At 44.3% G+C, this 23,084-nt stretch overlaps 2 protein-coding genes across 10 annotated transcripts in view; both read right to left on the bottom strand.

Annotated features, from left to right (window-relative positions):
* Nucleotides 1-2: 2 nt before the first annotated feature.
* LOC120901300 (tetratricopeptide repeat protein 19 homolog, mitochondrial) lies at nt 3-1,490 on the bottom strand. The gene is made up of 2 exons (XM_040309099.1): nt 530-1,490; nt 3-459 (listed from the first exon to the last, which is right to left on the bottom strand). Exons 1-2 carry the CDS (start codon nt 1,370-1,372, stop codon nt 211-213), a joined length of 1,092 nt encoding a protein of 363 aa, XP_040165033.1. The 5' UTR covers nt 1,373-1,490; the 3' UTR covers nt 3-210.
* A 1,889-nt stretch (nt 1,491-3,379) lies between these two features.
* Nucleotides 3,380-23,084, bottom strand: part of LOC120900500 (protein abrupt) — a 109,491-nt gene continuing 89,786 nt past the window's right edge. For 6 of the 9 annotated variants that reach the window (XM_040307568.1, XM_040307567.1, XM_040307566.1 and 3 more), the window contains one exon: nt 9,921-15,153. In XM_040307568.1, the coding sequence (XP_040163502.1) occupies nt 13,574-15,153 (1,580 nt within the window). In that variant the 3' untranslated portion in view covers nt 9,921-13,573. Of the gene's footprint in view, nt 8,514-8,578; nt 8,867-8,963; nt 9,456-9,920; nt 15,154-23,084 lie in introns of those variants that run through there. The other 3 variants (XM_040307572.1, XM_040307574.1, XM_040307573.1) reach the window with 3 other exon arrangements.

The following is a 23,084-nucleotide window of genomic DNA, read 5'->3' as shown; positions in this document are numbered from 1 at the left end:
ACTTCTTCTTCATATCGCCCGCAGGCGATTGAAATCTTGTTGTACACAATTTATTTTAATCTTCGAACAATAATTAAGGTAACAAAGTTCATCAACAGGGGAGAGTAAGTAAGGAACGTGCTCTATAATTTGCCATTCCTCTATAGCAACAGTAGGCTGTGTTGTCAGTGTGTCCACAACATCGTGCATCGAAGTGTCCTTTAAAAGGTCTTACTTTTCCATCGCTTTAATTTGCTCCAGACAGTAGCTTGCCTGTTGTACAGTCTCTTCGTGCTTGTGCTGCTTTCCGTAGCGCCAGGCAAAGGTGCAGAACTCGGACGCTTGCCGGAGCAGTCCCTGTTGCAGGTAAAGTAGCCCCAAGTTTGCCTTGTACACACCCGCTTCGGAGAGATCCGGGATTTGGGCGGCAAGTGCAATGGCCTCTTTGAGAAACCGTTCAGCAGATGCGTAATCTTCAAGCTGTAATTCAGGCAAATAGGTCAGTTAACATTTTTGGACATTTGATTCTCACCCCCAAAAGGCAACTTACGTTAGAGCATGCGACACTGAGATTGTTCAGTATCGTCAGTCCTTCCTCCGTTAGCATGCCGTGTATTTCGGTGTACGCTTCGTACGCCTGCAGGAACGCTTGCTTCGCTTCCGCAAAGCGCTTACTCTCCATCAGCAGCTGCGCGTACCAGTTCTTCGTGATTCCCCACAGCTCCCGGATTTCCTTCGCGTTGTCATCGCCCAGTTGTTTCAGTTTCTCCTCCAGCTTGGCCAGCGTCCACTCGAACCCTTGCGCGGCCTTATCCAAATGTCCTTGCAGCTGCGCGAGATGCGCCACCTTTGAGCTGATGTGCAGCATTTTGATGTGATCCTCCAAAAATCCGTCCGAAAACAGGCGCTGCATAACGTTGACGAACAGTTTCTCGGCCTTGGCAAAATCGCCCACCTCCATCGCAAGGTTTGCCATGATGTCGTAAATGTACGTGATGCCGTCCTTGCTCTGGAGATCTTGCGCCATCTTGAGGGCGAGATGCAGCATCTGTTCCGCCTTCTGATACTCTTCCTTCTGTATCGATAGGATGGAGCGTTTGATAATGGTAATCAGCTGACTTTCGGGCGTGTTTTCATCGTCGGATTTTTTGCTAAACCACGATAGGAAAGAACTCGCAGCGATGAAGTGCAGTGGCCCGGCGGTACGTTGCTTGCGCCGATTGTAATCGTCCTTGCTGCTGCCGTTCTGGTGGAGATGATTTGTTCCATTTGCCGGGATCGGGGCGTGATTCGTGAACGACGCGAGCGGTATCGTCAGGGGCGCTATTCGAGGATGATTGATGGAAATGAAAAACCGTGACGCAAGGGAGGATGCTGTTGCCGAGCGGAACATTTTCTTGCCCTCGATGCACCACCACAACAGTTGTTCACAAATACTGTACAGAGGAGATTAGGAGAAGATTTTCTTCACCAGCTTAAAACGTAAATATTTGTGTTTTACGTTGACGTTTACGATTCCCGTTCCCAAGCAACGGAATTTTGCGCAAACGTCTTACGTCTGACAGGGCCTGCTAATAGACAATGAAAAGATTCTTATTGGAAAATCGATGGCAATTGAAATTTCTGAAACGTTTCAAGTACTGTTCCCCGTTGAAAAGGACAAAAGAGATGAAAATTGATTTTAATGCGGGGAAAAACGAGTGTGAACAGATGCTTCAGTTATCTATTATAAATTAGCGAAAATAGCTGTAATAATGAGTATATTGCAAATAATACAACACCAATGTTTGCTTTATATTACTTTATTTGAATCATACTTTTCATTGGGGCGCTTTAGAGTAGTCTTGTTCATAAGTTACAATAATGACTTACTAGCTTGATTAGCTTGTTACGCCGTCTTTTGCTCGAAGCGATTGTTACACGGGGGAAGCTTGGCTGGCCTTGGCTGCGATAGTAGTAAGTAGAAACAAATGAAACGAAAAGAAAACCAAAACTTTGAATACTAGTACAATCTTGACTACTAACCATTTTATCTATAGCTCCGATCCCCTCACTCTAATGTGATTTTGCTTTCGCTTACGTTTCCATTTTTTCTTTTTGCCAATTCGGCCATGAGATCAGAAATGTTACTCATCAATACATAAATAAGCTTTGCACGTTACGCATTTATCTTAATTTTGTATGTTGATTTCACAAAATGGTTTCTACTAAGTAAGGTGACTTTCTGCATCGTCCCTTGGTTTTGTTTTGCACTATTATTATTATTAATATTTCCCACAGAGCGTGTGTGTTGTACCATAAATTGATCTTTTGTTGAATCACACCTTCGCACACGGTTAGGCGAGAGAGTGCTGGAATGGGATGTGTTATTATAGTTTAAATGTGTCAAATGGAGCTTTAACTACGGTTCTACGTTTGCACTTTACGTGTAATCCATACATCTTAATACCAGCAACCTTCATCATCGCTACATATCATTGCCGTTATAATTATTCACTAGTTGTAACATTTGTTTTAGAGGCATTTGTTTTTGCTTAATCTTGTGATCAAAATACGACTGGTTTTTTTTTGTTTATACTGTTCATCAAAGACGTGGCGCTTTGAGTACGAAAATCTACATATGCGTTTGCTGTTTGGGGAGATTTGCCGGTTCGCATGATCCGGTCGGGTGTAATATTAATATCTCAAAATCATTATATCTACTGGTTGCACAATGTTATTCTGTTTCGGCTAAAGTGTATTTCTTTCTTGTTGTGTGTGTGTGAGTTTTGTTTGCAATTGTTCGCTTAACTTCCGATTATTGTCTCTTTAAATACACACAGACTCAGACGATTTCCTTAACAATCGCCTCACAGTCGTCTAAAGATGTTGTATGTGTGTGTGTGTGCTGTTTATAAACGTTCGATCAATGGTGATCATGATTTCAAACCATCCGATCGGTCAAGAATGAAAAGTATTGCACTTGTATGTCTTTAGCCAATATGAAACTTTTCTAATAGGGGTAAATTTGGGAATATTCTTTTTACATAATGTTCATTGTTTTCTACTGCTATGCCATGAGTTGAATAGTATTTATGTGTTGGATTTTGTCTTCATTCCGCATCCATACTGGCCGACTATCTCCGGACTACTTTGTAGGAACTTGTACATGCAACTCTTGCCTTGCTAGGGGTAAATATTCAAATGAATGCAATTTTTCTGAAGCTGCAGATGGAGTCAAGCGCTTGCAGTTGGTTGTAATTTGTTACTGCCGTCGTTGAAAAAAGGCACGCCCTATGTTGTATGCTAAAATTCAAATAATCAAATAAAAAACATTGTTCACGAATAGACGAAACAAACCAAACCGAAAGGAAAGTAAAATAAACATTATAAAAATAAAATAAGGAACAAACAAATGATTTTAAAGTTTTTAAATATATTTTCCGCCGAAGAAAAAAAAAAACGATACCTTATCGAAGGGAAAAGTGTACAAAAAAACTTAAAACAAGAATGAACAAAGTTCAATAATAGCATAATAGTACTTATCCACTAATGAGACACAAAATGATAGAGGGAAAAGAGAGAGAGAGGGTTTCGTATTACTAATACCGGCATAATGTGTTTTTCCTTTTTTCCTCTGCTTGTTTTGCATCTCCGCGGGTATCCTTTCTTATACAAGCATGTTGTTGTTTTGTATTTATATTAACTACTTTTGTTCTATTTGATGCTGTGTTTGTGTTTGTGTATCAAAAATCCATGTTCCTCTTACATGCAGTTGTAAGTTTGCGATCGTTTGTTATCGTTTGTTTGTTCAACCCGCCTGTGTCAACACTATTCTAATGAGTTAATAGTATTGGGATCACCTCACAATCGGTTTTGTGAGTTTGTGTGTGTGTGTGAATGTAAAACAGCTTCATCAAACAGTTAACAACTTTCACGATTTCCATCTAAGCAGATCGCTAAATTTCTACCTCCTCCATTGCCTAGTTTTGTTCTCCATTTCATTAATAAGTTTGTAATGCTGCAAATAACCATCATTTCTTACTTTCGCGATATATTAGTACTTCTTATACTTTTATTTTAGACTAATAATATTTCATTATCTAGCAACACACACACACATACACCCTATTTTATGCTTGACTTTGTAGTTTGTTCTTAATCTTAACAAAAGGGTTTATAAATTTCTTCCTCTTTAATCATGCCCACTAGAAGCAACACCGATATAAATAACAAGATAGCTGTAATTGGGGAAGTCATTTTTGTAGGAAACAAATTTTTAGAACAGAAATAGAACCGCTTCAAAAATTAAAACCCTTTTTGTTATGCTGCAAGACGTAACGTCGCACGAATTGTGTAATGCCATTACTCGCTTTAGCATTTAAGTACGTGACGTAAAACCGAAAATAAAGGATGCTAATAATAGTCGTAACTCGTAACTCGCGTAGTTTTGCATATGTTCAAACCCCTAAACAAAATTCATTGAATTTCCACATTTCCTATCGTACGTTTGCGTTTTTTACATCGCTATGGACGATTTGTTTGTTTTGTATGTTTGTTGCCAGCTCGGGGCAGCTCAACTAATATGTAATTTTGATTGTTTTAATACTCTGCTATCCCCGTCCCTTTGTGTGGGTGGGAATACAAATAAATGAAAGCAAAAATTAATAAGGAAAACAACTTACAGAAAAAAAAACAATTCCTACTGGACGATCAAAGGTTCGTCGCTTGTTGACGCTTCAATCGTTAACGGAATCTTTTTTTTAGTTTTGTGTGTTTGCCCGCCGTGCTACTATTCGTTATCACTCTTGTCTCCTTTTGTTTTTAAATCAGATTCAACGTTCGCAGTGGAGATTCAGTTGTTGGGCAACCCATTCCCATTGGAGCATTATGATTTCTTAATTTCATACTCAATTTTGCTGCTCTGCCACCCTCTCAATATTAATAATATTTACAGTCACGCATTGAGAGTGCTCATGCTGCCGGCTTTCATATGTTTAGCTTTATATTCGACTTCGAACGAATAAGTACGCGTCTACTAATCTGCCCCTTGTGCTATTTGTTTTCTGTACTGTCTACTTTCTTACTTTAGTACAGTTTGCTTTCACCATCATTTACTACCGTATTCAACCGTATATAGTATTTGTTACCATGTTCTAATGTTTTATATTACAAATTCTCTCCCTTTTTCCTTCTCTTACTTGCACTGTCTGCATCTACGTTGAGGTATTTCTGTTTGCGTTACCAGCCTGATAAAAAAGAACTGATGGCATGTTGCAAATGCTTCCTCTATGTGAGTGTTTCAATCGAACGTAAAACAAAACGGAAACACAATGGTAAAGAAAATATATATAAAAAAAACTTAATAAGATCTGTCAAACCTTCATAACACCATCTGCTTAAACATTAGTCGTTTACCCGTTTTCTGTTGCACATCTGGTTTGTGTGTTGTAAATGGTTGGTGTGGTAATGCTACAGTCAATAGTTAGCTATAGAGTGAGAGAACATAAAATAAAAGCAAAACAAAAAACTCCCTGAGAAATTAACATCCTGTCTATGGTTGGTTGGATGGTGTGCTCTTAAACTATTAAAGCGACTACTTTTGCTTCAGTTTTCAGTAATGTGCGCCACCCTGAGAGAGTATTCAAGCGCTGGCTGGCTGGCTTGCTGGTTTGCTTGGTATGGTATATGCATATATGTGTATGGTATATGTAGGTAGAGGTATAATTGCCATGCTATTACTACACGCTTCGGTAGCAGACAGGAGGTAAGTGTGGCATCTCCATTTGTAGTAGCGATTCACTGATCATCTTACATGACTAATCCAACGACGGAAACTCCGATCGATCGCGCCCGTTGGTAAAACGGAGGTATTACTACTAGATAGTTAACGCTACGTTGATGAGGTAGTAAAAAGGTCGCCCTTTCTTTTGGGGTCGGTATTTAGGGTATTTTACTGGGCTAAAGAGAGAAAGAGAGTGAGAACCTTCGAAAGCTCTCCTTTGAAGGAAGCAAAGGGCAAATAAACAGGGGGGCTCAATTGTACTCTTGATTTGTTGGTGTGTTTGAATGTGGCTCCACCGGTTCATTCGTTTCTTACCCCGCGTACCAGTGTGGTAGACGCATCTGCGGTTGTACGGGTTAAAGTATACTTCAAGTGATATTGCAAAGTTTCCATGATAAATCGTAATGCTGGTACGCAATTCTGTACCATGCTTTTGTTCCATATTTCAGTATACAGCGAGTGTGTAAACGTATACGCGCGGAGTAGCAGGAGCTTTGGGCGCTCACCGCAACAACGCTTTCCTCTATCGATTATCGTATCCAGCTTAGTGGTGACTGTGTATGATCGTATAGCTTTTGTTGTTCGGGAGGAGGGGAAGGTGGTTTGCCTCGTGGAAAACATTCGCCATCGCGCTAATGATATTTTGGGCGGCGCTGGCGTTGCTTTCCTGGCAATCATCCGTAGGATTAGGAAATCCTCTTCCCGTTTGAAATCGTGCACTTTTAAGAACAGGGGGAAAGGTTTCGTATAACGTGTTTCGTATGTATGATAATATTCACCCCCTCCAAGCCATGTGGAGGCAGGTGTTTATGACAATCAAACAATATTCGTATCGCACGGTGTATGTGTATGTGAAACACTACATAAAAACAAAACGAAAAACAAATAACAACCTCCTCTCACCCAAAGCAGGAAGAAATGGACAACTATTCAACCTGTTCTTGGGGGGTGAGGAGGGGAACAAGGTGTTTTAGGAAAGGGTGCGATAATGGTGTCAATACAAAATAGTGACTCGTATCTCGATCCTGTCGTCCTTTCGGCCCGTTTCCTGCTCCCGTTACACTAGGAAACAGTGGTTTAGTATACATTCGGTTGCTCGTGATATTTTCGTATTCCGGTATGTATGCTGGGTATGGCGTTTTCGATTGCTTTTTGTTTGCCGTTTGGCTTACAAAAATCGTATAGCATCGTACAGAGAGTAATGGGTAGCGCGCACTACACTGTCCCGGACAGTGCTTCCTTCCCACAGCTTTTGTGGTGAAACGTTGCACACGGAAGGGTATCTGTCAAGACGTATACAAGAGAGAGTGGTAGGTGTCGCGGTAGAGGTAGTGATAGTAGTATACTTTAAGTTACAGGATGTTACACTTCCTACGTAGTTGTGCTTACGATGTAGTCGGCTTTAGTCTACCGGTTTGTTCGTGTAGTTACTTTGTTCTCAGGTAAAGGTTAGGATCAGTAGTTAAAACTCGTATTCATATTACTTCACTAGCATTTCAGAGGTAAAACGGTTAAGTGTCTTGTGCGGGCCGTTGCCGCTTCTTTGAGGTAGACTGGGTACAACGGGAGGCCGTCCTCCACGCCGTCGAATTGCAATGCTGTGTCTGCTTATTACACGTGTAAAAGAGCTGTGTGACTTTCGCTTAGTCTGAGGTATTTCGGTTGCTTTTTTTCTGTTCGCTGTTGCAAGGGTTTCCTGCTACAGCCTTACGCACTAATTTGAACCCCGAGTAGTGTACGATCTGTTGCGATTTGTTTTACTACAAAACAAACTATAGTAGTAGAGACGGGGAACCAAGTCGAACCGACCGACCGAGTGTGGGAAACCGCGTTACGTCTGAGGGGAGCTTGCTTGTTGGCTGCTTCGCTTCTTCACATCGATATGGGGGATATATGCGGGTGGGGGGGCGTGGGGCGTCCCAACAGCCCGATTATTTGTTGCTGGAGATGCGTCCCGCCCCACTCAAGCTATCTTAACACGATGGCACAATGAATTTCTCGGACTTCGATGTGTTGCTTGCGTGGCAGAACAGATCGAACTCCGGGCTGCAGTATACACACGGGTGTGAGTTGTCCGCTTCGTTCTTCAAATCAACCCGCCGGAGAGGGGTGTGGCGCTGGTGTGGTAACAGTGGTGGTAAAAATGCGTCCAACGAGGCCGATCCGGTGGTAAGTTGCTTTAAGTTGTATAGTAAATGGCATAAAGGAAATGGTACTTCCATGAGGTCGAGTGGACGGCAAACGGGGGCTACCCCGTTTTAGTGTGTGGCGATGCTTTCGTCGTCCGAGTAGTTTCGCTCGTCGGCCGAACTGTTACCGTCGTCATCGTGCGCACCGGACCCGTCCAGCCCGAGATCCATCGGTTCGGAGGAGCTGCCGCGCCGGATCGCATCACTGTTCAGTATGCTGTTGTTGTTGTTCAGTCCATGGTTGCCACCGTTACCACCGGGACCGCCACCAGCACCGCTGGCGGCGAGTGCAAGAAGCTTCTGATGGTTGCTCGTTTGTAGTAGACGATCGGTTTCGTTGCTACGGTTCCCCGTGCCCGTCGGTTCGATCGTTACGTTCGGGGAGGACTGCAGCTTTGCCAGCGATGATAGGTCCGGGTTGTTCTGGTTGTTATTGCTCGTCAGCTTGGCCAGATCGAGCTGGGGAGGTAGGAATCCTGGCGGCAGCTGGTCGAGATTGTGACCGAGCGTCTTGAGGTGTGCAATTTTGGCTGCTTGCAGTGCTGCTGCCGCCGCCTGCTCCTGTGTCATGCCACTCATGCCTGCAGGGATGATGAAAGATTCGTTAGAATAGGATTCCTACTGGATTTTAAGGCTTTCCACTTACCAAAAGCATTCTCGGTGATAAACTGCAAATAAGTGTCCAAGATGGCCGATCCGGTTGGGTTCGCTTGCATGTGGTTCATCGGACCACCCGGTCCACCACCACCACCGCCTCCATGACGATCCGCACCGCCCATTCCATTGCCTCCGTTTCCATTACCACCGGGGCCTCCGTTGCCTTGTCCACCGTTTCCATTGCCTCCGTCACGTCCCAGTCCATCCAGTCCCAGCTTGGGTGTTCCTTCGCCTGGTCGCACACGCGTGATGGTGGTCGAGTTGAGATGATTGAAGCCTGCAATTGTAGGGAGATTCCACCATCAGCCAGAACAAACAACGCGGCGGAGCGATTGCCCCACAACAGCCGTAAAACGTAAAAACCACCCACTTACCCGTCGGTGACATTCCCATCATGCTTTCGTGGAAGCGCCGTTGCGTCTCGCTGTGACTGCTCTGCGACATGGTCAGATCTTCCGGATCGTCAAAGTCTTCACCACCCTCGCCGGACCGTAGCTCCAGCTTCATGCCATCGTTGCGTCGCGTGCCGGTCGGTGAGGCACGGGCGCGCAGCTCGGCCGGCGAAATCTTCACACCCGCCTTGGCCAGCAGGCGTGACGCGAGCTCCGGATCGAACGGGCTGGGCATCGGCAGTACCGGCAGATCCTTCGTTGAGATGCCGCGGTGCTGGCGGGACATGTGCGAATGGAGCGAGTTGCGCGACTTGGCGACCGTGCCGCACAGCACGCACCGATAGCCCGGGCAGACCGTGTGCTTGTCCTCCAGATGGGTGCGCAGCGTGTGTGCCGACCGGTAGATCTTGCCGCACTTCGGGCAGGGCCGTGGATCCGTTGCACGGACGCGCATTTCTAGAGAACGGCGAGAAACTGTAATTACAACCGTTAAGTGCCGTTTTTGGGGGGGAAACGGGATGCCATGATGGGGAGAGAGAGAAAGAGAGAGAGAGAAGAGAGAAACGGGAAAAATAAAGTAAAATAAATCAAATCAAACAACACAAGCTTGCCTAACTATGCCGCGGGGTAGGTGTAAAAGGAAAACGGGGAGAAAAATAAGTAACGTTTCGCACTGAGCGGCAAACAGGAGTCAAGAAAGTTTAGTAGCAGCAAGTAGTACATTAACGCAACACGATCATGTACGATCGCTTGTATTAGTATAATAGACCGGATTAAGTGTGAGTGTTTTTGTTCTAAATAGTTAGGCTTTTAGGGAGTTAAAATAAAGCTAAGCTAAAGTTTTGAGGAGATAAACAATACACCTTAAACCGTTCTTAAATTGGGTAAGAAGAAGAGGTAGGGAATGGAAAACCATGAATAAGAAAGAAAACGACAGGGTTCGTGTCTTATTCATCTGTTCTTCTGGTTGCCATTTTTATTTTCTTATCATCATTCTCCCGCACGCTTATGTTAAGCTTCACACTTCCTTTCATACGAATGCAACGAGCTAGTGTTTGTTTTTACATTGTTTGTGTGTGTGTGAGTGTGTTGTGTTTATATTATACGTGTTTGTGTGGTGTATTTTTGTTTTATTTTTCTGTAAATCCTCTTCGAGATCGTTACCTGTCGATCGTTGATCTCACCTCTCCCGATCGTTTGTTTGCATTTAGTGTTTGCGTTTTGGCTGTGTAAGCTTTTACTGCTTTTATATCTTCCTTCTTATACAAAACTACCAACTTGTTTGTTTGTTTGTTTGTTCACTTATGTTTTACAGGTAACCAATGTGCTGCGTTTTTCGGGTTCATTTTACACACTTTGTCTGTTTATTGTTGTTTCATTCCTTTTGCTTTCTTTTGCGTTCCTTTCTGTTCGCTTGTTTAGCATTTCTACTCGCTTAGCTGTAATATGGCCCGCTAAATATAGTTGTATACTTGTTAGATCTTTCTTTAGCATATGCATGTTTCCACTATGTTTTCCACTTCTGCTTCGGCAATTTACTTTAAAGCGCGACTGGTTTTATATCGTTTTGTTTATCGGTGTGTGTGTGACTGTGTGTAGTAAAAGCCTGTCTGGTTTGGTGTGTTCACAGGTGTAGCTGTGTAATAGTGCAACTATTGTATAATTCTTTGCAAAATGGAAACCAAAACCACGGTTAAACTGTGAAAAAAAGTCAATCAATCCTAAACCTAAGAACCGTTGGCTGTGTAGCATTGGAAATAGACTACTTTTTCCCGCAGCAGGAGTGTTTGCAGTGCACTCAAAAGAACGTAGCGTCACACTTCTTACACTCTAAAATTATACTACATCAAATGGCAAAGTAGAGGAACGAAATGGTCAAACCCAAACGAGCGAGCGTTGTGTGTTTGTATTGGGTTTCGGTGTTTAGCGTTTGCCTTAAATATTATCCGCATGTTTGTATTTCCATTTTTCCTTGGCTTATGCAGTTGGTTAAACGTTTTCGGAACAAATTTTTGCGAGGTGAGTCTGTCCGCCGTTTGCCTTAATTCCATTTTCCTAATTCGAGCGCGCCCATTCTAATCACCCAAGATAAACAACAAAATGCCCCGAACAAAGAAATGCGCTAAGCAGGAAAATAAAAACCGAAGCTCAATTTATGTCAAGCCGATAATTACCGATAGTGAGCAAGTAGTGAGTAGTATGCGTATATGCGGCCCACGCGGGCTCGAGGGTGTGAAGGTCGTTTCGTAACGGTTCGTCCATTAATTGGACACACCACAACGCACGATCGCTGTAATTAGTTTAGCAGCTTTTTTCGTACGTTTGTTGGTGGTGGTGGTGTGGTGAAGGTGTCTTTTCTTGAGTAACACAGCCTATTGCCCCATCCCGGGCGCCCGGTTAGTGCGGAAGGAAGGAAAGAGTCCTGGGACCGAAGTGGCGTTGATGATGATGATTACTGTTTGACTTTACTTTTCGACGGATGGGGGCCGTCGGGCTGTTGGGTTTGGTGAAAAATTATTCTAGGTGTGGCATCACAACATCACCCCCCCCTCACCCCCCGTTAAAGTACCCTTCAATTGGGGGAAATAGCAGTTTTTGGGGCGAGGCAAAAACGATCGCCAAGAGCCCCGGCAACACCGCAATATTCTTGACGGACGGCGCGCAAAGTAGTGTACCGAACTAGGGAGGGTAGACGGAGACGGGGGCTCCAACTAATGGAACTATCAACCGTCGTGACTGGGCAGAAATTGTACTGGTACGCTTAAGGTATGCATGGTACCACCACGCAACTAGACGAGCTATTTGCAAACAAAACAAAATTATCTGCCGTGTAATTCTAATTCTCGCTGCCAATGTTCTTCTCCTTCCTTTGCTTTCTTCGCCGCGTCGCTTTTGGGGGGATTTAAAGTGTTTGCTCTAGTGATGCGGTATCGCCTACCAGTCGACCAGGGTGTATATTCCAATGCCTGGCGACAGAAACTCTATTGCAACAACTAACCTATAAGGCCGTTTTTTGTTTGTGATTATTATTTCATACTTATGTTCTGGAACTGTTGGTTGGTTGGGGAATGTGTATTTACTTTACTTTTCACTAGCACAGTGAGCCTTAAACTGGTTAATTATCGGTTTGACATCTGGTACGTTTTGCGCACCTTCAAAGTGGGGGACTTTCTGCAGCCAATTTCGATGATGCTACGGAACACGCGTTGCTGTTTCCTTTCGCCATTTGTATTAATAAACGTTTAAATTTTATATCTTAGTAGGAACCTTTATCGTTTTATCTTTGCTCAGTTTTCGTTTTACTTGCGTTTTACTGGTTAATCAAACACTAGAAAGTATAAGGTACGGTTTCCTGATCACATCAGGAAACCGCTTTCCATTATGGCATTATCTGTCGGTATATATGTCTCTGTATGTAATGCTTTTACTTGCTTTCGGAATCAAAATGCTTGAGTGAGATTTAAAGTAAAGCCCTGCGCCCTTCTCACAATGCGCCCTGTTGCTAGTTTCACCAAAGCATTTACATTCAACGAACGCTAGTCTAGTGTTCTGTCTAGCCTCTCTTCTAGCCTGTTGCGTGAGGTGGAAATAAATAACAAATATTAATATTCGACAGGCAGCGGCGGTTGCTGATGCTGCTGCTGCTGTGTCGTTGAAAAGTGTTTCATTTCAATCCATTTTAAAAGCATCTCGCCTGGTGTGTGGTGTAGTTTGTGTACAACTTTCTAATCCAATTCTAAACGACCCCCAACCTTTCCTTGCTACTAATACTGTTCTTATAAAGAAACGAGATGAGATATAGGGCAATTCGCCCTTAAAGCAACACAATTTGTACCGAAGAACCGAAACAGAGGACTAGAGGAAAAGAAAACGTTGCTTGTGTGTGTGTGTTGCTTAAACGGAACAGTTTGACTGTTTGTAAACATTTGTAGTGTTTTATCATAAGCTAGTGTTGTTTTGTTTGTTGTTGAATAGTATGCGTATTTTCTGTGTTAGTTTGTGTTAGTTGTGGCTTACGCTGTTTCTCGTTCCTTTTTTCGCTACTGTTTCCTTACCGCTTTTATCCTTAAACAATACTGAATGCATGGTTTTCTTGTGTTGCGAGAAAAATGTAACAACTGTTTTTTCCTGATTCTTGTTTCCGATGTACACTACTCCATAGCCTTGTTTTAAACGTTTCAATCACGCCTCATTTGTGTGTCTCTGTGTTTGTTTGCTTGTTTTGGTTTTTGTGTTGTGTTGTTTACTTTAATTTCTTTAGGAACTTTAGTTAGTTTAGGACACTCACGCGTATCGCTAGCGAACCTTTTTCGTAATACCTAGTGATAATATGTATAGAAATCTTTCAATAATTAGGACCAGCGCCACTCAGCCACTGCAGCTGCACTATATTAGCTCAATAGTGGCCTGTTGGGGGCTACCACTTTGCAAAGGGAGCAAGGAAAAAAAAACGCGAGTCTTTCAAATCACTTTACGTATGGTGAAATAATCAAACCTTGGAATGGAAAGAGTGTAAGGAGGGAAACGAACTCAGTACTGTGTCTTGCGTATCTTTACCCTCCCCGTTCAGGAATGTTTCCTTCCCCCAAGTCTCACGGTATGCCCGTAAAGGGACCGCCCGAGGATCGCATCGCCTTCATCTGGGCCCACTGGTTCGTGTGCTTCAGCCGCATATGGTTGCGCACCGAGTTGGGATGAGCGAAGCGGCGACCGCACTGAATCACCGGACAGACCGGACTGTCGCGCGGATAGTGCCGATCGAGATGCTGGCGGAAAACGCGCGGCTCCAGCGGCACCTCGCACAGTGGGCAGGGCAGCAGATAAACCTGCCCATTACCCGCGCTACCCGAGGCCACGTTGGAGGAGCTTCCACTGCCATTGCCGCCGCCATTGCCACCTCCAGCAGTGGACGCGTTGGCACTGTTGCTGTAGGCGGCTGCAAACAACCGATCAGCAGCGGCGGCTGCAGCGGCTACGGCAGCCGCCGAAGAGGCCGACGATGGCGAAGAGCTGCAGGCGGGCTGTTGCTTGCTGTTGGATGATTTGCCGCTCCCGGAATCGTTACCAGCGGCGACGGACGAACGCCCGCCAGCGGCTGCCGCCGGAGACGCTGATCCACCGCGCTGATGATCCGAGCCGCCGCCCGACTGGCCAAGATTGAGCACGTTCGTTGGTGTGAGGGTAGGTGTTGGCGGTGTGCTGGCCGTCGACAGCAAAAAGCCGGCCAGCTTCTGGTGGTGGTGCTGGTGCTGCTGAGCCTGCCGCTGCAGCAGCGCCTGCAGCCGAACCTTCTCGTTGAGGAAGTGTTGCTTGAGGGCGAGCTCGTGCGTGCCGGCCTTGTGATGGGCGGCAAAGAAATCGGCCGCCGCCTGCTCACTACCGGCATCACCCAGCGCACTGGCACTGGCAGCGGCGGCTGCCGCTAGCACCCCAGCAGCCGCCATCCGCTTGTGATACTCGCTGTCGAGCGTGGTGGCAATGGCGGACAGCCGTCCGTCCACCTTCAGATCGAGCTCGTTCTCTTCGCTTCCACCGTCGATGTCTTCCTCATCCTCATCGTCCTCGTCGCGCAAGGGCGTCCGCAAGCCACCATTGTCGGGTGTGGCGTGGCTAGCCGCCGGCACACGCCGCTCCCCATTGCCGTTGTTCTCCTCGTCGTCGTCCTCCTCCTCCTCCTCTTCTCCGTCACTGTAGGTCGGCTTTTGCCGAGCTGGCACTTCGGTGTGGTTTGTCGCAGTGGACCGTCGCAGGGCGAGCGCCTCCCTTACGTCATCGAGCACGGACGGACCGTTTATGCCCGCACGCTGACCGCGGCCATCGTCCGGCTGCTCCTCGAACGTTTCGTCCGAGCGCATCGAGATCGACGGTGAGGCCACGGTGTGAGATCGCCGCTGCAGATTCTCGGCCACCTCCGGATGGTGACGTTTGAAGCGCTTCGCAAAGCGGCGGTGCTGTTGCTGCTGTTGCTGCTGCTGCTGCTGCTGCTGCTGCAGCTGGTGGCGGCTGCCGGAGGTGCAATCGAGCCCGTTCTGCTCGTGATCGCGCCCCCGTCTCCGGCTGCCCGCTGCCCGGTCGGGTTCGAGTATGCCGGCCCGATGATGCTGCGATGCGTCATTTCGCGGCGGCTCATCGATCTCCTCCTTTATCAACGCGTCGCAATGTTGCCGCGCATCTGCAATCGTGTTTGTATTAGCGTCATTGGTTTCAGGGTGGTTGGATGCAGAGATGGCAAAAGAGAAGAGTTTGAAGGGTGGTAGGGAGGGTGGAATGTGTTTTGTATTCGTCATGTTTTATTTTATCTTTGATCGCGATACGATTTTGCCGCTCAGTACCACGCGCCCAACTCGGGTGCACAGTGTTTGAACAATGATGATTTCTGATCGCCCGAATATGTACGTATGGTTTTTTTTTGGTTTTGTTTTGTGCTGCCGTTGTCTGGCCGGATCGAATTGATCTGATGTTGTGTGATTAATTTTCGCTTTACGATCGTGTTGCCTGCCGCTTTTTGTTCGCATTCCCGTCCACACACAGGCCTGCTTTTTGGCAGACACCGTAGCTTTATGGCACATGCTTTTGGTTTTGTTTTGTTTTTTTAGAGGGGTTTCAGATTGTTGGCGAATTCCATCGCTCCCCAGCTGGCGAATTGTTTGTCTGTGTGCCATTAAGTACGATTCGTATTTTCAGTGTGGGTGAATTTTGATGCCGATTTTGATTTGTTTATGCCAATCGAGTTAACCGTGTGGACGGGCAGGGTAGGGTAAAGAAATCATTACACAATCATCACAAGATCACGGCCATTCATGCGCAATACAGTGGAATGATACTTCTTTGTTGCGTTTTTTTATTGTTGCTGGTGTTGGTTGTATTTTGCAATACATCATTCTTGCCCGTCTTCATTCCACGTAACATACGTTCATTATTAATATTTATCTATTTAAACGTTCCTTACTAGCTTACTAAACGATAAGGATGTACTATAAGGCAAAACGGAAAGCTTACACAACGAAACGAAATCATAAAACGGGAAACGAAACAAGGACACATACGCACACTTATTAAAAACATAAAATATAACAAACACACACGCATGACCGAGATAACAGAAAACGATAAACGAACAGAACGAGATACATATGCAAAACGGGACAGTGAAAAAAACAAAACAATTTGGAGGGGAAAATAATAGAACCTAATGCGAAATGAAACTTAGTTCAAACACGCTGGATGAGTGAGCGAAAGTAATACCATCGCTGCGCAAAACAAACACGAGAATAATGAAATGAATGTTTTTTTTGTTTGCAAATGCTGTCCCTCTCGCTGACGATGATGCATGTTTTTTATATGCGTATCGAAAATTTTGGTGCTGTCTTTTGGTCTAATAGCAGCCGTAGTAGAGTTTTTCGATGTTTTGCTATAGGACATAATTTGGATAAATTTTGGTTCAATAATTATGGTTTTTTGTTGCGTTTTTTGTAATTCAATTATAAATTTTAGTGTCCGATTTCTTGGAAAATAGGTTTGGTATATTGCGCCCTGTCCTGCACATTGTAGCCAATTGGTTTGGTGGGAAACCCCGAATGCTGTGAAATCCAATTGTTTGTTGGTGGTGCAAGAACGGTTGTATATTTTTGATTTGGATGCGTTCCATTCCTGTACGTTTGCTAGCAACGTACAGACGACCTAAAGGCACACATACCCTCCCACGCACACACACATACACACACGCATTAGAACACGGACACAGTAGCGAAGGAAGCGCATTGATTGGGGTGGAAATTCTGGGACAAAACACAAAGGTGATAGGAAGAAACGAATATAAATTTTACTCTCAACAACAAAACAAGAAAATACTTTTATAGGACGTATGCGAAAAAGGAAGAAGAAATGAAACTGTAAATAGCTCCGAATTAAGGGACAGGAAAACAATGCAAAACACATAAAAGACACGTATTATCGGGACACTGCTTTGCAAAACTGTCCTAATGATTATCCTAATCTTTTTTGTTGTTTTTAGAACAGCGCTTTTTACTTGTTCCATTTTATTTTGATTTTGGTTATATCCAATGTTTCTTCTTAATCTAAACTATTTTCAATGTGTTTTGAGTACAATTTTACTCGTTTGATTGTGTGAAATTTTGATTGCTCGCTACTCATCGTTAGTAACTAAGTAACATTTTTCGTGTGTTAGTTTTTGCCTTTGTTTTTCAGTGTTTTATTGGTACAACGATCAATTTTGTATGCATTTTGCGTTCGTATGTGGGAAGCTTTGCCCTTTGCTAACGTGCCGTTAGCTTCCTAATCACCGTAATGTAGTGAGTTTGGAGCGGTCTGGTTGTGTGCGTGTGCATGTTTGTAGCTCGGTAAAATGGCGATCATTTGCTCGATCTCTTCAAGCGAAATCGCTCGTATGAAGGGAAGTTTAAAAAGAAAATTTTGTTTATTGAAGATGAAACAAAAAGTACAGCCTGGGCTTGGGAGAGCAAGATAGTGCTGTGCTGGTAAGGTATGGTGTATAAGTGTGCGGGACGCTAACTAGGCTTGGGGTCGATGCTCACGTGCTTGCGAGAGGTGAGTGAAATTTAGTATGCAGGTTAATAAATTTTGTGCAGGATGGCTTACAGGGGGACTAAAACATTGCGAGACGGTAGTAGTGGGTGGAAAGAGTATGTGTGTGTGTGGGTGCATTGTGTTAATCTATATTCATTTGTTGCATATCTGTATGTGATAAACCAATTGAGACCAATCGAGGGAAGGATCGAAGTTATTGCGTATATTACAGAGAGAGAGAGGAGAGAACGAGGAAGTAAAATCTAAATAAATAAATAATATTGAAACAAACACACGCGTGAGGAGAAACAAAAAACATAAGCACACACTAAATAAGTGGAACAAAACAAAACAAATGAGAAAGCTTAATAGTCCAACGGGATAAAATGATGGAAATAAAAATGAATGTCAGTAAAAGGAACGGGACCCATACATAACAAAAACAAATCCAAAGAAAGCAAAAGAAATATATAGTAAACTAACGATACAGTTCAAAACCCAAAACTAAAGGAATGTTTAAGTTAAGTAAATATTAATAATTACGATGCTGAACAATCAGAAATCATTATTAAACACTGACGATCGGTATTAATCGGTACGTTTCGGTCGTTAACATCGCTAGTATGGTTACACCGGAGGCGCGAGAGTAGAAGCGAAGCGTATTCGTTTTATTACTTCACTTGATAGCTAGATAGGTTGTTGGTATTGTGTGAGTATTAGAAAAAAAGTAGTAAAAGTATTGAGAAAGATTTAGTTGCAAAACAAACGAGTGTCTACTCTAAACAAACGATACTGCGATTGAATTTCCATACAAATAAAAGAGATAAATGTATGGAGGCTGCTCTATATCAAAATCAATTATCTAAACAAACTAACCAGATGCACAAATTGAAGTTGAAAGGTTGTACGAGAAAATGCTTTTTTGAGATGTTAAGGCATGATCAATTGAGCTTGTAACTGTCGATTCTGCTTTTGTGACACTGTAAATAGTTTTATTGGAACTATAAAAAATGTCAACGATAATTTATGTTTGGACATCTAGAGCAATGCTGTACAAAGAATTACATTTATTCACTTATATTTCCCTCGAAATGGAGGCGCACAGTACTTCACGCGCAAGGCCACGTGTCTCTCGTTTGAATCGTTCCATTTGCGCTAATAAAATGGAGCGATATGTTTGTCTCTTTTTTCCTAAATGCAAAAAATACTAATATCGGCAAATCAATGTGAATTCCACAGCTCACCACTTTCTCCCCACAATAAATCCCCCGTTCGGTAGGACTGGATGAGTGTAATTAAACAAGTTTTCCCGGCTCGGATAAACATGGCCGTACACGGTTCGTCCGTTACATCGACAGCGAGCAAAAAGAACTCGTCGATAAAAGCATAAAAATATGTTGCAAAACATCATAAATCTAGTTGCAAAGCAGTTCAATGTTCAATGCTGTCCAACGTCATCGTCAACCCGATAAGCTGCTTGGATAAGGCAAAGGGAGGCGGGAGGCGACGGGGTAAGTTCGGAATGGATTTATTCATTTGCAATCAGGCGTAGGCTTTGAGTCTAAACGGGAACATTTGGAGGGGAGGATGGAGGGAATGAAGCAAAGGGGTCCAACCATACACGGCTGTTGTTTTAATTAGAAAATCGATTAAATTTTTCCCTACCGTTTGCCTGCTTTTTTGTTGGAGAGGAGAAAAAAAAACAATACCTCCGCCCCGATTAGATGGCAGCGATGGTGGCTTTTCTATCGAAGCAGAAATGAGCACAAATTTAGTGGAACCCGGTACGATGATTATTACCCGATCGGTTATTGTAATTGTATTGGGCCCGGTGTGTTGCGTTGTTGTGCTGCTTCTCTGCCCGACAGACCCGACCGACCTGTCCCCATTTCGAGTTAAATAATGGAATGGTGGTTTGACTAAAATTTTATATCCAGCCAACCGAACAAACGGATCCCGGTACATGTGCGAGGGCTTGCAGCAGAGAGAGAGAAAAAAAACGAATGGAAAAAGTCCCACACCCACACCAACCATGGTGAAATTACACGCTTTATGAGCTTGCTGGGCGTAAGGGGCGCAGCGGAAGCAGGTGAGCGAATTGGCTTAATGAAAGCGATTGATTGAATTTTTAAAAGGACGGGTAAAATCGTTCCCACACCGCTCTATCGATGGATTTAGAACGGTTTTATGTCTTTCGATAATTATTCGAACGGAAAAGTTGCATCCTTTCGGCCTAGTCCTGGGATGGCAACAAAACTTCTTTTGCGCCTTGCTAATGCTCCCCCTCCACTTGCGGATGCCGGAAGTGGAGCAAAACGATTTGATAATTTCGATTATCCTAAAAAGAGTGCTCGAGAGCTGAGGAATGAATGTCATGAGCAGCTTTTGGCGTCGCTTTTTAGATAAGATGGCTCCAATGCCGAGAGCCGGTGAACGTTTGCCAAAAAATCTGCGTTGCGGGTAGCGGAACTAGCGGAATAATAAAAAAGAATCATCCGGCATGTGGCGTAAGCGTAAGACTATCAAATCACCGGAAAAGTGGCTGAAACAAACAAAAACCCATTCATCCCGGTCGTACCACCGAAGCCCTGCCCCTCTCCCGTAGTACAGAGCTCGTTTGCTAAATGACGCTTTGCCGTGCCACTGAGTTTCTAGCCTCCGAGTCTCCGGACGGACTTCCCCCGTTTTCGTGCACCGGCGGCCCATCGCCCCATTCTGAGGCGGGATAACATTAACGTCAATGGTGTCACTGTCGCAAATAGTGTAGTGGAGCGCACCTAGACGCACTGCTCGGAGGCAGATAGAGAACCCCCACAAACGGTAATGGTACACAAGAGAGAGGAAGAGGAGGGCATAAAAACTGTTCCCCGCAATGGAGCACACGAGAGGAGGCCGCCGCCGCAACCCTGATGGGGCAAAGGGTTTGCAGGCGGGATTTTATAATCACATTCAATGGATAATTATGCCTTAACTATCATTAAAATATTCCATTCTGAGGATTATAATTATCATCATTTCGACATTAAGAATTTTGCCCATTTCGGGCGCCGCAGAACGACGCTGGAGACTGAGCTCCCTTATCCCGGTGGCGTCGTAGTGGGTTTCTTCTGGCAGCACCGGGAGAGTAATGGGGCAAACACGGGGTCGAATCAGGGGTGAGAGCATGTGTACGGGGATTGAGTTTGCATTAGAGTAGTTTTGCCTTGCGAAGGAAGGGTTTCAGGGGCAGTGGGTAGAGAATCTAACCGAAGGTTCTCGGTAAAGTTGGCTTGTCTGTCATTCAGGAGGTTTTGGTAACATCGAGGTTTGTGATGGCTGTTTGTGATGCCAAAGCCTACACGCTTCACAATGTCAAAATTGCTTTCCATAGGTGAATTTGCCCGGTGATGTACTTTTTGCGGGTGCCTCTCTAAGTGTCTGTTGTTACCGGTTCTGGGGCCGAAAACAGTGGGCCGTTCACGAATGGTGTCAACTTTTTGGGTGTAGTAATAAATTTTAATTCCTTCAATGGTAAGGGTTTCAAATTCTGCACAGCAAGTGGAGTTTTTAGTCACGCTCAGAGGTAAAATGAGGATGAGTCAAATATACTGGGGCGCTGCGTGCTGTAAAGGGTCTAATGATAAATTTATGCACAAGACGGCTAAATGATCTTGTGAGTCGGTTTGACTGTAAAGCAAAACCTTACAATACGATCGAGGATGTTGTGGGTGGCTTCATGAGGGGTCTTATTTTGAAAAGCACTCCTTAAATAGGAACCCAAATAACCCCAGATTTTGGATGTTGTTCCGTTGTTCTACAAACTATACGAGTAGGTTCCTTACTTCCTAACACGTTTGTTTATCTGAGAGACAATAAAAGAAAGAAACTCCACCGTTTTGGAACGGTCAAAACCGAGGGACGAAAAACTCCAAGCAGGGAGTTATAATTTTCGTAATTGAAAATGCTTGCTCTACCACATGTTTGGAGTGGTTTGCTTGTTTGTTTGTTTGTTTTTTGCTCTGTTTCGAAGACGTATTGCATGTTTGGTATCAGTTTGTGGCCACTACTACAAACAGCAGTTCGCCCTTGGTCCTTAGTCTTGGCTCCCCGAAAATTCTAGCTTGACGGTTATATTCCTTGCCGATTCTCAAATCAAGCCCGGCAGAACAGCGGAAAGGGAAATGAATAAATGAAGAAACGTTCCGTTTCTCAAGTGTACATGATCTGAGCAGACAAGCGCGCCGCTAGAGCTCACGTAGGGGAAGCAGCATGGCACACACACAAAAAAAGGAACAAAAACACTCTTTAAACGACTTCTCCGCCTGAAGTCATGTTGGCTTGTTTGTTGTGTGTTAAAATTTGCCACCCCAAACAACACCCAAAAAAAAAACCTGTTGTCTAGAACGTTTCGCGTTGTTCCTCGCACCGCCAGGAAACGTATGCAATCCGCTGAAGGATGAAGGACAAGTGTTTGTTTTCTTTGCTCTCCACACCTTGAAGAGGGAAAGAGGACAACAATAAAAAAACCACAACCACTGGTGATTTTTTTCTTCTCAGTTATCAATTAGTCAGTCGGAATATGTTCCAACAACTGGTTATGGGCTGGTGATTTTCTGTATGCTTTTTTTGTTCTGTGTGTGTGTTTCCACGTATCTAGTCCACCGAATCGAGTATCACACGATATCGTGATTTCTGTCAATTTCCACCGACATCCGAAATCGTACGCAATCCCTGTCAACGTGGGTATTAGTTTTTCTCTCCCTTGGCTTGAGTCCTTTCCTTACGTTTTTTTTCGAGTGTTGATTTTTTATTCACATTATTTCCTATCGTTAAGTGGCAGCTGCCCCTCCCCCTGCCTTACTAAAAAGAAAGTGTACATTTTGGAGTGTATCTTCGACGAGACTCGCGCACCACAGACTTGTAATGGTAGTTTTTCGAGGAAAAACTGCAAAAAAGGGAACAGCGAACGGGGGAAAAATCGGACGCTTCTAAACGAGCTACTGACACGAGCTTCTGTTGTAGCTGAAGAGCGCTATCGTGCACAGCTGTCATCATAATTATCAGCAGCAAAAGTATAGAAATTTGTCTAACAACATGCTTGTTGTTCGCCGGGGATTTCTTGGAACGCTCCGCTGACTCGATGCACTACTGTACGCATCATCGCGCACTCTACTAGCGGCATATGCATTTTTAATACAGAACCGCCAAGAACAAGAAAGCCTTTCGCTACGGTGGTGGGTTTTTTTCCTTCCGCCCCGGAAAGAAGCATCATTCGTAAATACCATTAATTAGGCATAAAATTGAATTTCCTTTTTCCGGCTCCGGTGTGTCATATTTCCCAGCTCACCCCCGCGAAGGAAGCATCCGCGGAGCGGTGGGTTAGAAAATTAATTTGTAAGATTTTTTTTCCTTCCGCCGCTGCTGCTGTTAACCAGTTTTGGTTACACTTTGCCGCTGTTGCTGCTGCTGCTATCACTGGAAAGGATGCTGCTGCTGTGTCCTGAGTTTGTCATTTGGACGGTCCCACCAAATAAAAGCATTTTGCTGCGCTTGTTTCGGGATGTTTCAGCGAAGAAG

Source organism: Anopheles arabiensis, chromosome 3 (genome assembly GCF_016920715.1).
Source record: "Anopheles arabiensis isolate DONGOLA chromosome 3, AaraD3, whole genome shotgun sequence".
In the NCBI taxonomy this organism is placed as follows: domain Eukaryota; kingdom Metazoa; phylum Arthropoda; class Insecta; order Diptera; family Culicidae; genus Anopheles; species Anopheles arabiensis.
This window is presented reverse-complemented; position numbering and strand designations above follow the sequence as displayed.

Excerpts from the sequence above, each read along its gene's own strand:
- LOC120901300 (XM_040309099.1), bottom strand. The coding sequence starts at position 1,372 with ATGTTCCGCTCGGCAACAGCATCCTCCCTTGCGTCACGGTTTTTCATT. Across the intron at positions 460-529 it reads TCAGTGTCGCATGCTCTAAC|CTTGAAGATTACGCATCTGC; the intron begins GTAAGTTGCCTT and ends CCTGAATTACAG.